Consider the following 13,708-nt stretch of genomic DNA (forward strand, 5'->3'; position numbering starts at 1 on the left):
AGACTTAATTGGCATCTCAGAGACATGGTGGAAAGAGGATAACCAATGGGACAGTGCTATACCGGGGTACAAATTATATCGCAATGACAGAGAGGAGCAGTCGGGAGGAGGTGTGGCGCTTTATGTCCGGGATGGCATAGAGTCCAACAGGATAAACATCCTGCATGAGACTAAATACAAAATTGAATCTTTATGGGTAGAAATCCCTTGTGTGTCAGGGAAGACTACAGTGATAGGGGTATACTACCGTCCACCTGGTCAAGATGGTGAGATGGACAGTGAAATGCTAAGAGAAATTAGGGAAGCTAACCAAATTGGTAGAGCAGTAATAATGGGAGACTTCAATTACCCCAATATAGACTGGGTAAATGTATCATCGGGTCACGCTAGAGAGATAACGTTCCTGGATGGAATAAATGATAGCTTTATGGAGCAATTGGTTCAGGAACCGACGAGAGAGGGAGCAATTTTAGATCTAATTCTCAGTGGAGCACAGGACTTGGTGAGAGAGGTAACAGTGGTGGGGCCGCTTGGCAATAGTGATCATAATATGATCAAATTTGATTTAATGACTGGAAAAGGAACAGTATGCAAATCCAAGGCTCTCGTGCTAAACTTTCAAAAGGGAAACTTTGATAAAATGAGAAAAATTGTTAGAAAAAAACTGAAAGGAGCAGCTACAAAAGTAAAAAATGTCCAAGAGGCGTGGTCATTGTTAAAAAATACCATTCTAGAAGCACAGTCCAGATGTATTCCACACATTAAGAAAGGTGGAAAGAAGGCAAAACAATTACCGGCATGGTTAAAAGGGGAGGTGAAAGAAGCTATTTTAGCCAAAAGATCTTCATTCAAAAATTGGAAGAAGGATCCAACAGAAGAAAATAGGATAAAGCATAAACATTGGCAAGTTAAATGTAAGACATTGATAAGACAGGCTAAGAGAGAATTTGAAAAGAAGTTGGCTGTAGAGGCAAAAACTCACAGTAAAAACTTTTTTAAATATATCCGAAGCAGAAAGCCTGTGAGGGAGTCAGTTGGACCGTTAGATGATCGAGGGGTTAAAGGGGCACTTAGAGAGGATAAGGCCATCGCGGAAAGATTAAATGATTTCTTTGCTTCAGTGTTTACTGAAGAGGATGTTGGGGAGGTACCCGTAATGGAGAAGGTTTTCATGGGTAATGATTCAGATGGACTGAATCAAATCACGGTGAACCTAGAAGATGTGGTAGGCCTGATTGACAAACTGAAGAGTAGTAAATCACCTGGACCGGATGGTATACACCCCAGAGTTCTGAAGGAACTAAAAAATGAAATTTCAGACCTATTAGTAAAAATTTGCAACTTATCATTAAAATCATCCATTGTACCTGAAGACTGGAGGATAGCAAATGAAACCCCAATATTTAAAAAGGGCTCAAGGGGCGATCCGGGAAACTACAGACCGGTTAGCCTGACTTCAGTGCCAGGAAAAATAATGGAAAGTGTTCTAAACATCAAAATCACAGAACATATAGAAAGACATGGTTTAATGGAACAAAGTCAGCATGGCTTTACCCAGGGCAAGTCTTGCCTCACAAATCTGCTTCACTTTTTTGAAGGAGTTAATAAACATGTGGATAAGGGTGAACCGGTACATATAGTATACTTGGATTTTCAGAAGGCGTTTGACAAAGTTCCTCATGAGAGGCTTCTAGGAAAAGTAAAAAGTCATGGGATAGGTGGCAATGTCCTTTCGTGGATTGCAAACTGGCTAAAAGACAGGAAACAAGAGAGTAGGATTAAATGGGCAATTTTCTCAGTGGAAGGGAGTGGACAGTGGAGTGCCTCAGGGATCTGTATTGGGACCCTTACTGTTCAATATATTTATAAATGATTTGGAAAGAAATACGACGAGTGAGATAATCAAATTTGCAGATGACACAAAATTGTTCAGAGTAGTTAAATCACAAGCAGATTGTGATAAATTGCAGGAAGACCTTGTGAGACTGGAAAATTGGGCATCCAAATGGCAGATGAAATTTAATGTGGATAAGTGCAAGGTGATGCATATAGGGAAAAATAACCCGTGCTATAATTACACAATGTTGGGTTCCATATTAGGTGCTACAACCCAAGAAAGAGATCTAGGTGTCATAGTGGATAACAGACTGAAATCGTCGGTGCAGTGTGCTATGGCAGTCAAAAAAGCAAACAGAATGTTGGGAATTATTAGAAAAGGAATGGTGAATAAAACGGAAAATGTCATAATGCCTCTGTATCGCTCCATGGTGAGACCGCACCTTGAATACTGTGTACAATTCTGGTCGCCGCATCTCAAAAAAGATATAATTGCGATTGAGAAGGTACAGAGAAGGGCTACCAAAATGATAAGGGGAATGGAACAACTCCCCTATGAAGAAAGACTAAAAAGGTTAGGACTTTTCAGCTTGGAGAAGAGACGACTGAGGGGGGGACATGATAGAGGTGTTTAAAATCATGAGAGGTCTAGAATGGGTAGATGTGAATCGGTTATTTACTCTTTCGGATAGTAGAAAGACTAGGGGACACTCCATGAAGTTAGCATGGGGCACATTTAAAACTAATCGGAGAAAGTTCTTTTTTACTCAACGCACAATTAAACTCTGGAATTTGTTGCCAGCGAATGTGGTTAGTTCAGTTAGTATAGCTGTGTTTAAAAAAGGATTGGATAAGTTCTTGGAGGAGAAGTCCATTACCTGCTATTAAGTTCACTTAGAGAATAGCCACTGCCATTAGCAATGGTTACATGGAATGGACTTAGTTTTTGGGTACTTGCCAGGTTCTTATGGCCTGGATTGGCCACTGTTGGAAACAGGATGCTGGGCTTGATGGACCCTTGGTCTGACCCAGTATGGCATTTTCTTATGTTCTTATGTAGTCTTGGAAAGCACGCTCAGTAGCGTGCTGGCACTCCAAACTGCTTTGGGAGACGGAAATTACTGAGTCGCTGCGCTTCCTGTGGGGCTATATACTGACGTCAGATCCGTCTCCAACTGCTAGCACGCGGATACTATCCCATTCGTACTGAGTCCATCTGGCTACACGCCAGGAAAATAATTTTATCCGATTTGTTTTACATGTGCTACTTGCTAACTTCACGGCGTACTCCCCTAGTCCCCCTATTATCTGAAACAGTAAATAACCAATTGGCATTAACCCGTTTAAGTCCTCTCATGATTTTATAGACCTCTTTCATATCCCGCCTCAGCAGTCCCTTTACCAAGCTTCTTTAACCTTTCCTCATAGGGGAGCCGTTCCATCCCCTTTATCATTTTGGTCGCCCATCTCTGTACTTTCCCTAGCGTAATTATATCTTTTTTGAGACGCAACAACCAGAACTGCATACAGTATTCAAGGTGCGGTCTCACCATGGAGAGATATAGAGGCATTATGACATTCTCCGTTTTATTCACCAATCCCTTCCTAATAATTCCTAACATTCTGTTTGCTTTTTTGACCGCCGCAGCACACAGAGCCGACCATTTCAATGTATTATCCACTATGACACCAAGATCCTTTTCTTGAGTGGTAACTCCTAATATGGAACCTTACATTGTGTAACTATAGCATGGGTTATTTTTCCCTATAAGCATCACCTTGCACTTATCCACTTTAAAATTCATCTGCCATTTGGATGCCCAATCTTCCAGTCTTGCAAGATCCTCCTGCAATTTATCAAAATCCGCATGTGATTTAACTACTCTGAATAATTTTTTGCCATCTGCAAATGTTACCACCTCACTGGTATTCCTTTCTAGATCGTTTATAAATATATTGAAAAGCACCGGTCCAAGTTCAGATCCCTGAGGCACTCCACTGTTCACCTTTTTCCTCTGAAAAAAATGAACATTTATTCCTAATCTCTGTTTCCTGACTTTTAACTAGGTTGCAATTCACGAAGGACATCTCATCCTATCCCATGACTTTTTAGTTTCCTTAGAAGCCTCTCATGAGGGACTTTGTCAAACGCCTTCTGAAAATCCAAATACACAACATCTATTGGTTCACATTTGTCCACGTCTATTAACCCCTTCAAAAAAATGTAGATTTGTGAAGATCATTTGATTTTTTTTTTGCAGTTTAACTTTGATGCTGTTTCTTCTAGGTTTTGGTGGGCTCTCCTGTGTCCTTTAGATTTAAAATGCAGGGATTTTGCATGAAATTTGCAGCACCTACTCTAGTTCTCATCCTCAGGGATCCATGTGCCTCCATCCCAGCCCCTGTTCATTTTGTCATTAACTTGTGAGGACTATTTCCTGATTCAGTGGGTTCCTGAGCAGGTTCCCCAGGGCCTACAACGGTGGCAAAGATGTGACCTTCACATGAAGATCCTGCACTGCTCAGGCTGGGGACCTTTTTATCCTGGGTGATGCATGCATTTATCTTTTTTCATCCTTAAATACTAATACTGGCCTTACTCACATTTGGTCTAGATTTTGTACAAAGTGAAAGTACTAACAAGGAATATCAAGAGTCACTCTGTTCCATTATTTTCTGTCCTTCAGCTGTGAATGGAGCACTTTGTGCTTTTTAAGGTGAGGAGCTGAGTGACTTTCTTGTCACATTCAGTACAGACACATGCTAAGTCAGGACACCTCGAATAAGATGTCAAACTCTCAAATTCATTACTAATGCCCTTCATAATACTTCAATTGTGCTAGAGAGAGCCTCCTTCTGGAGTTCATAAGATGTTATATGCAGAGGCAACAGCTCCAGATGTGCCTGAAATTTTTTTTAGTCAGTCCCATGGCACCCAATACATCTGGACCAGCTCGGTGTCCTTCTGCCACATTTTCTTGGTCACCGATTCCATCTTATGGCACTTAAGGATGTTTGATCTCCCCATATGATCCACAGAGTATTCACCTGCTACTGACACCTCTGTCAGCAGTGTTTTTTCTGTCTTTTCTGACTTTACAGCAATGTTCGCTTTGCTCTTAGGATCAGGATCCCAGTGCTTCCCTGGTATAGCGATGTTATGTTTACACAACTTCTGAGGATGAGCCGGGCCACCTTATTATGCCTTTCTGTACCAAGGTCTCATATCAGCACCCGACCTCCAGCAGCAAGCTGTGTAACATTTTCCAGTTCTGTTGTACAGAACCAGCATTTGTCTTTTCTACAGGATTTCTTCTCTGCTGTGAGCCATCCCCTATCCTGTGCTGCAATTATCAATCTCTCATCCCTATGCTTCAGCTCACCATTCTAGGGCCATTCATGTGTCAGATTTTGAGCCGAGTGGAGTTTCTGAAGTAACTCTTTGTATTTCCCACTACATTTGTGTTTTGGGGAATTGATTTTCCTTGTTTATTGGTCTGATTCTTTGCAATGATTTTTCTCCTGTTTTCCACATTCCATTGCTTATTTCCCCTCATGTACTGGCAGTCTCACTTATTCCTTCAACTCTTGTAACAATTGTCCACGCTTAAGGATGGAGACCAATTTTGGCCATTCACTTTCGAACTTCAACACTGTTTGGGTATTTGCATCTGTAAGGCTCTTCAGCTGTTAGAAAGTACAAACTCAGCATACACTGACTCTTAGAAGTCACTTGATGCATAGGGAGAAGTTTTTGTTTAATATATTTTTATTATTTTATCATGACTTTATAATAATCACATTCAATTTACATTGAGTTATGATTTCATTTTTACAGCACAATAGGTTATAGGACACAGCTCATGACAGTTATCAATCATCTTATTTTTTTTTCCTCATCTTTTTTCCTCACTTGGACGTAGAAGATTGAGGTCTTCCTACCGTTCTAACGAAGAACTCTGGCACTCACTGGTTAAAGCATCTTATGCTCTAACCCAAATTACTTTTTGTATTATGCATCTTTTAATTACCTTCTGCCTTTTCTTTTCTTCCAGCTTTTAAGCTTCCCAAGCTTCCCAAGCTTCCAAAGCTTCCCATCAGTCTCCTTTTACCCATGCATAACTCGGATTTTTGCACTTCAACAAGGTCTATGTACCCACATATCACAATTTAGACTACCCCTCTAATTATTCAAGATATCTACCCATGCCTTAAACATTCATTGTATTTATCCACGTCCTGTTGACGAGTTATTTTTATTATAGTCTATGTAATGTTTAAATTGTATTATTTATTTATTTTTATATGATATGTTATATGTTACTCATATGTTAAGAAACGCTGTTTTAATGTAACACCTTTATTGCGACAGTTTTGTTCTATGTAAACCGACCTGATTCGATACTTGTATCGAGAATGTCGGTATATAAAAATCTGAAATAAATAAATAAATAAATAAGTTTTTACTCCATGTTAAATGTAACTTTACCTTATGCACTTCTCTTGTTAATTACTTTTATTTATTGCTTCAGTTATACCCTTGTTTTATGTAAACCGATCCGATATGGTTAATACTATGAAGGTCGGTATAAAAAAGTGTTAAATAAATAAATAAATAAAATCTTAAAACAACAAGAAACACTTCACCTATTATGTTGATATTAACATGACCTTCTATATGCAAAGTATCCTAAGGAGTAACATGTACTACATCTGAGAGAAACATAGGATACAAGGGGAGAAAAAGAAAAGGAGAAAAAGAATTTATATATTCTTTATAAGGATTGGTACTAAACACAATTTCCTTATTATTTGTCCCAATACCTTAGGAGATTACAGGGGAAGAGGTAGTTGGCTCTCTTGCCACTATAAATTGAGTTAGTTGTTCCACTTGTGTAAAAATAAACACTTCAGTTCCCCGTTTTACTATACATCGACAAAGATACTTCAAAAGGAAAGAAAAACCCAAGGCTACTACTCTGGGTCTTAAATTTAAGAATTCTCGTCTTTTACTGCGGGTAGTTGGTGCTAGATCCGGAAAGATTTTAACATCTTGTCCCATATAGTTAATAGGAAACTTTTGAAAGTAAACCCTCATCAATCTACTTATATCAGCGGTATTTATAAAGGAGACTATCAAGGTACTCCTATCAATCACCTGTAAGGTGGAATCCTCCAGAAAACCAGTCAGGTTTTCTGGAATTGAAACCACCGGTTCAGAAGATCTTTTTTTTTACAAAGAAACAGGAATTAACAGAAGGTAACTCATTTTCAGCAAACCCAAGTATATCAATCAAAAATCTTTTTAAAGAAACATAATTGGTTTCACCTATAACTTTGGGAAAGTTCACAATTCTCACATTTAAGTGTCTAACATTATTTTCAAGAACTTCTAATCGTTTTAAACATACTAAATGGTCTCTAACCAACGTATTACTCACTGATTTTGTGAAATTTACATTTCTCTCTACCTCTTCTACTCGAGTAGTAAGTCCAGATATTTGACTCTGCATTCCAGAGACCTGTTGCTGTAAATTCATTGAAACAGTATCTACTTTTCCTTCTAATCTATGCACTGTGGCATTCAAACTGCTTACCAAGTCCCATATAGCTCCTAATGTGACCGTCTCTGGCCTAGTTGTTGTAGGCTGTACATCCACGGGCATTTCGGGTTGGAGGGATCTTTGTGGCATATCAGCCATATTAATTGAGGGTTCTTCCCTTACAGGGGATCTCCCCTCAGGTCCTCTCATTCCCGATACAGAAACAGAGCTTGCTCCCTCAAATGCATTCATTTGCTGCACTTCTTCAGTGGGCAACGACGCAGCTTCTCCGTCTGAACCTCGTTGGAGTGGAGGCAGACGGTTATCGGGGCTGAGGGAAGCCTCTTCCTGGGGGACCCCTCGTTCTCCCATTGAGGGGCCTCCAAAGGTTTCATCGGTACCCTCTTTGTCCAATTGCGTCATAAATCTATCAATTTCCAATTGTAAAAGGGAAGGCAGAGGCTCTGAGGGAAACACTCTGACCTTCCCTTTTCTTTTGGCAGGCATTACGTCAATTTCACGAAACAGATTTAACCATTGGAAGCAGAAGATTTAAACTTAGTACCTTCTTTCCTATGCTCTCAGTTCAAAGTCCAGCGCTTGGATTCCTCCTCCCAGTCCGTCCTAGTCCGGACTAAGCCGGACAAAGCCGTGCCGGCGGCGATGATGCGCCGCTGCCGCGGCGTTCTTCTCTCTCGCAGCTCCTCCCCCTCGCGTCCGGTTGGGGCAGGAAGATGGTCCGGTCCTGTGAGAGGGGTCCCAGCAATCTGGCCTCAGCTCCACGGACACCGCCGCGGCGTTCTTATCTCTCGCGGCTCCTCCCCCTCGCGTCCGGTTGGGGCAGGAAGATGGTCTGGTCCTGTGAGAGGGGTCCCAGCAATCTGGCCTCAGCTCCACGGACGCCGCGGCGGCATTCTTATCTCTGGCGGCTCCTCCCCCTCGCGTCCGGTTGGGGCAGGAAGATGGTCCGGTCCTGTGAGAGGGGTCCCAGCAATCTGGCCTCCTAGGGAGAAGTTTTATTGTTCTTCTACTCAACTCTTTAATCTCTCTCTCAAGCCATTCTACAATAACAAAAAATATAGGAGAGTGCGGCAATTGCATGTGATGCCTGTGTGGCTTCTCTGATGGCTTGAAAGTTCTTCCTTTGTTCTGAACTTTTTACCACACAAACTGCAAGCATTTGGTTACACTCTAGTCTAGATTCTCTGATGCTATATAAAAGATATCTTAGGACTTAAACTTTTAGCACTTTCATTATACGTTAATGGTTTATCTGGTGTAGTTTTAAGTTTCTTTCCACACTTTAACGTTTACCACACTCACTACATTGTAAAATGCGTCTCTCCTGTGTGGATTCTCTGGTGGAGTTTGAAGTTTCCTTTCTGACTGAAACTTTTACCACACTCACTACATTTAAATGGCTTCTCTCCTGTGTGGATTCTCTGGTGGAGTTTGAAGCTGCTTTTATAACTGAAAGGTTTACCACACTCACTACATGTAAAATGCGTCTCTCCTGTGTGGATTCTCTGGTGGAGTTTGAAGTTTCCTTTCTGACTGAAAGTTTTACCACACTCACTACATTTAAATGGCTTCTCTCCTGTGTGGATTCTCTGGTGGAGTTTGAAGCTGCTTTTATAACTGAAAGGTTTACCACACTCACTACATGTAAAATGCGTCTCTCCTGTGTGGATTCTCTGGTGGAGTTTGAAGTTTCCTTTCTGACTGAAACTTTTACCACACTCACTACATTTAAATGGCTTCTCTCCTGTGTGGATTCTCTGGTGGAGTTTGAAGCTGCTTTTATAACTGAAAGGTTTACCACACTCACTACATGTAAATGGCTTCTCTCCTGTGTGGATTCTCTGGTGGAGTATGAAGCTGCTTTTATCACTGTAAGGTTTACCACACTCACTACATGTAAATGGCTTCTCTCCTGTGTGGATCCTCTGGTGGAGTATGAAGCTTCCTTTGTGACTGAAACTTTTACCACACTCACTACATGTAAATGGCTTCTCTCCTGTGTGGATTCTCTGGTGGAGTTTGAAGCTGCTTTTATTACTGAAAGGTTTACCACACTCACTACATGTAAATGGCTTCTCTCCTGTGTGGATTCTCTGGTGGAGTATGAAGCTGCTTTTATCACTGTAAGGTTTACCACACTCACTACATGTAAATGGCTTCTCTCCTGTGTGGATCCTCTGGTGGAGTATGAAGCTTCCTTTCTGACTGAAACTTTTACCACACTCACTACATGTAAATGGCTTCTCTCCAGTGTGGATTCTCTGGTGAAATTTGAGTTGTTGATTCAGATTGAAACTTTTACCACACTCACTACATGTAAATGGCTTCTCTCCTGTGTGGATCCTCTGGTGGAGTATGAAGCTTCCTTTCTGACTGAAACTTTTACCACACTCACTACATGTAAATGGCTTCTCTCCTGTGTGGATTCTCTGGTGGCGTTTGAAGCTGCTTTTATTACTGAATGGTTTACCACACTCACTACATGTAAATGGCTTCTCTCCTGTGTGGATTCTCTGGTGGAGTTTGAAGTTTCCTTTCTGACTGAAACTTTTACTACACTCACTACATGTAAATGGCTTCTCTCCTGTGTGGATTCTCTGGTGACGTTTTAAGCTTCTTTTCTGACTGAAACTTTTACCACACTCACTACATGTAAATGGCTTCTCTCCAGTGTGGATTCTCTGGTGAAATTTGAGTTGTTGATTCAGATTGAAACTTTTACCACACTCACTACATGTAAATGGCTTCTCTCCTGTGTGGATTCTCTGGTGGGATTTGAAATAGTCTTTCCGACTGAAACTTTTACCACACTTACATGTAAATGGCTTCTCTCCAGTGTGGATTCTCTGGTGAAATTTGAGTTGTTGATTCCGATTGAAACTTTTACCACACTCACTACATGTAAATGGCTTCTCTCCTGTGTGGACTCTCTGGTGGAGTTTGAAGCTTCCTCTATCACTGAAACGTTTACCACACTCGCTACATGTAAATGGCTTCTCTCCAGTGTGGATTCTCTGGTGAGATTTGAGTCGTTGATTCCGATTGAAACTTTTACCACACTCACTACATGTAAATGGCTTCTCTCCAGTGTGGATTCTCTGGTGAAATTTGAGTTGTTGATTCCGATTGAAACTTTTACCACACTCACTACATGTAAATGGCTTCTCTCCTGTGTGGATTCTCTGGTGGAGTATGAAGCTTCCTTTCTGACTGAAACTTTTACCACATTCACTACATGTAAATTGGCCTTCTACTTTGGGGATTTTCTTCTCTTGAGGGACATCTACCTTCCTACTGAAGCTTTTTTCAGACTGAATACAAGACAATGGTCTCTCACCTGTAAGTTTATTTCTTTCTTCTGAAAAGTTTTTCCTCTCACATAAGTTTTTGGTGCCCTCATTATGTGAAATTGCTCTCTCTCCTGGTTGGAATTTTAGTTGTGTGAAGTCTTCGTTCTGATTTAAGTTTCTGTCGCCACCGGTACAGATGAATAATTTTTCTTCTCTCTGTGGGTTTGGGTTTGCTTCTAGATCTTGCTTGTGAATGATGTTTTCTCCACTTTCAGAACATGAAAATGTTCTTTCTTCTGTCTCCATTTTCTGGTGATTTAATAAAGAGAAATGAGAATAAGATTCCCCATCTTGAGGGCAATGAGAGGGTCTCTGTCCTGTATTTGTTCTTTGCTGTATAACTAGGGATTCCCTGCTAGAAAAGCTTTTACACTCAATACAAGTGAAAATGCTCCCTTGAGTGTGTATTTCTGGTGTAATTTCAGGGTTAACTTCTGTTTGAAACATTTTCCACACTGAGAGCATAGAAAAGGTCTTGCTGCTATGTAGGTTTTCTGGTGCAATACAAAACAACATTTCCTATCAAAGGTTTTCCCACAGGTGTCACAGTGAAAGGATTTCTTCCCTTTCTCCTCTATTTATTTATTTATTTAAAATAATTTATATACCGGAGGTTCCTGTATAATATACATATCACCCCGGTTCACAAGGAACAGTAACTATCGCTACATTTAGCGGTTTACATAGAACAGAATAAAAAAAAAAAATGAAGTTTTTACATTGAACAAACTAAGTAAACAAGTTTTTACATTGAACAAATTAATCGAAGTAAGCAAATAGTGTATGATATTGAACCGTTAATAAAACAATATTTGGTGGAGGTCAGAAGTCATTTGATCACTGATAGTATATTGGAAGAGTCTCTCTGTTCTCAGGTCTCCCTGATGCACAGGGTCCTCTGTGAGTTTCATGTCACTACTCACACACTTGGTGACTCCATCTGGAGCATCTCCTGCAGGATCTTGCTGCTTCTTCTCCAATGCCTGCTGACTTTGGCAAGTGTCTCCCCCCTCAGCCTTCTGGTAAAGATTTCCAGAGTCATTTCCTGATTGTCTTTGTGTAAGTGCCAGTACTGTAGGGTGCTCTTCTCGATTCTCCTCCCTCTTCTCTTCCTGTATGACCTCATTGGCTGCTGGATATAAAAAGAAGGAATTAATCATGTGTCAGTGATAATGGAATGAAAAGCTACTAGTGACCTGGGATCAGACTTTCTGAAGGATTACACAATGATCACATGGGATCTCTGATATTAGAGAATGTAGCAGAAGCTTTAAGAGATGCCTGTGAAAACTCCTGTGTGCTGTCTTTATAGAGCTCCTGTGGTTCTGTTTACCATACTGTGTAGGATTTATTTTATATTTATAAAACGTATACTATGTCTCCTCCAATGCAATTGCTCAGGCTGGGTTACAAAGATACCTGCACATAAATGGATAAATTAAAAACATCTTTACACAATTACGTTTTCAAACACTCATAAATCACCCTCCATCCTGAACTCAGTTGGAAGAGCGGGAGAAAGTAAAGGCTCTCTTACATGTTAGTAGCAATCAGTACTCACGAGCAGAGGGAACAGAGGCATCCCTGTCCCTTCAGCCCTCAATGATATCAGTGGCTCATAACGTCCTAACTTAGAAGATATCAAACCCTCTATTTCTGAATATCACCATGAATTTCAACTACGAGCAACTGCGCATTTGGACCCAGTGAAGATCTTTTAACACAGCACATGTGATCATACCTTCCCCTGCACTAATGATGTAACTTTTTTATCTGAGCAGCAATAAACCTGCTGTAATGCAGGAAAGCTGGAGATCTCACAGGTCCCTCCTTTAGGATGCCTGTGGGTCTGGTTCCTCTGGGCTTATCCGCTATTTATTTTTTTAAGAAGAAAAATACAGGACCCTGATGCAGAAGGTTGGAAAGAAGTCCCAGGCGGAGAGGTCCATCCACCGCGAGTTTGACTAGGTCTGCAAACCACAGTCTTCGTGGCCATTTCAGCGCCACTAGAATTACAGGACCTTGGTGAATCTTTATTCTTCGGAGCACCATTCCCACCAGGGGCCATGGTGGGAACACGTAAAGTAGGAGGTTTCGAGGCCATGAGAGGACTAGGGCATCCACTCCTTCCGTGCCGTGCTCCCTTCTGCGACTGAAGAAGCACGGAGCCTTCGCATTCCTTTGAGTGGCCATCAGATCCAGACGGGGTGTCCCTCACCGGGCGAAGAGGAGAGCCACTCTCCGGGATCTATGTGTTGACGGCTTAAGAAATCTGCTTGGACATTGTTCAGTCCTGCTACGTGGGATGCCGCCAGGAGGGAGAGGTGGAGTGCTGCCCACGCCTTTAATTTTTCCATCTCCTGAGAGATATCGCAGCTCTTTGTTCCTCCTTGACGGTAGATGTACCCTACCGTAGTGGGGTTGACGGAGAGTATCCTTTCGGCTTGGCGATGAACTAGGGGGAAGAAACTCTTCAAAGCAAGACGAACCGCTCTGGTTTCAAGACGATTGATCGGCCACATCACTTGCACTGACATCCATCGTCTCTGGGCCGACTGCGTTTAACACACAGCTCCCCATCTGGAGAGGCTGGCATCCGTGGTGATGATCACCCACTGTGGGATCTTCAAGACCACTCCCTGCAGCAAGTGATCCAGACTGAGCCTCCAGCTCAAGCTGTCCCTGGCAACTTCCGGCAGCGGAAGGAGTGCTTGGAACTCCTGAGACACTGGCTTCCAGCGGGAGTAACGCCCTCTGCAAAGGACGCATATGCGCAAAGGCCCAAGGAACCAAATCTATAGTTGAAGCCATCAAGCCCCGGACCTGGAAATAGTCCCAGGCTGTGGGGAGTGAGAGGCAATGGAAGCGCTGTACCTGGGACCAAGTACTTACCCGCAGCATTGAGTTAGCACCGAGGCCCCTGCTGGAGCAGGCAGGCCCCTTCTGTGCTCTTCCCGC

The 13,708-nt window shown here is 41.8% G+C and overlaps 1 protein-coding gene across 4 annotated transcripts in view; it reads right to left on the reverse strand.

Moving 5' to 3' along the window:
• The window catches only part of LOC115083461 (gastrula zinc finger protein XlCGF57.1-like), a 389,522-nt gene that overhangs the window by 357,813 nt on the left and 18,001 nt on the right, over window positions 1–13,708 (reverse strand). The window contains exons 3-4 of one of the 4 annotated variants that reach the window (XM_029587301.1): window positions 11,674–11,879; window positions 6,343–10,999 (exon numbers count right to left, since the gene is read on the reverse strand). The exons of 2 other annotated variants lie outside the window; for them this stretch is intronic. In XM_029587301.1, the coding sequence (XP_029443161.1) occupies window positions 8,702–10,999; window positions 11,674–11,879 (2,504 nt within the window). In that variant the 3' untranslated portion in view covers window positions 6,343–8,701. Of the gene's footprint in view, window positions 1–6,342; window positions 11,000–11,673; window positions 11,883–13,708 lie in introns of those variants that run through there. One more of the 4 variants, XM_029587300.1, reaches the window with a different exon arrangement.

The sequence above is a fragment of the Rhinatrema bivittatum genome, chromosome 2, assembly GCF_901001135.1.
Source record: "Rhinatrema bivittatum chromosome 2, aRhiBiv1.1, whole genome shotgun sequence".
Classification (NCBI taxonomy): domain Eukaryota; kingdom Metazoa; phylum Chordata; class Amphibia; order Gymnophiona; family Rhinatrematidae; genus Rhinatrema; species Rhinatrema bivittatum.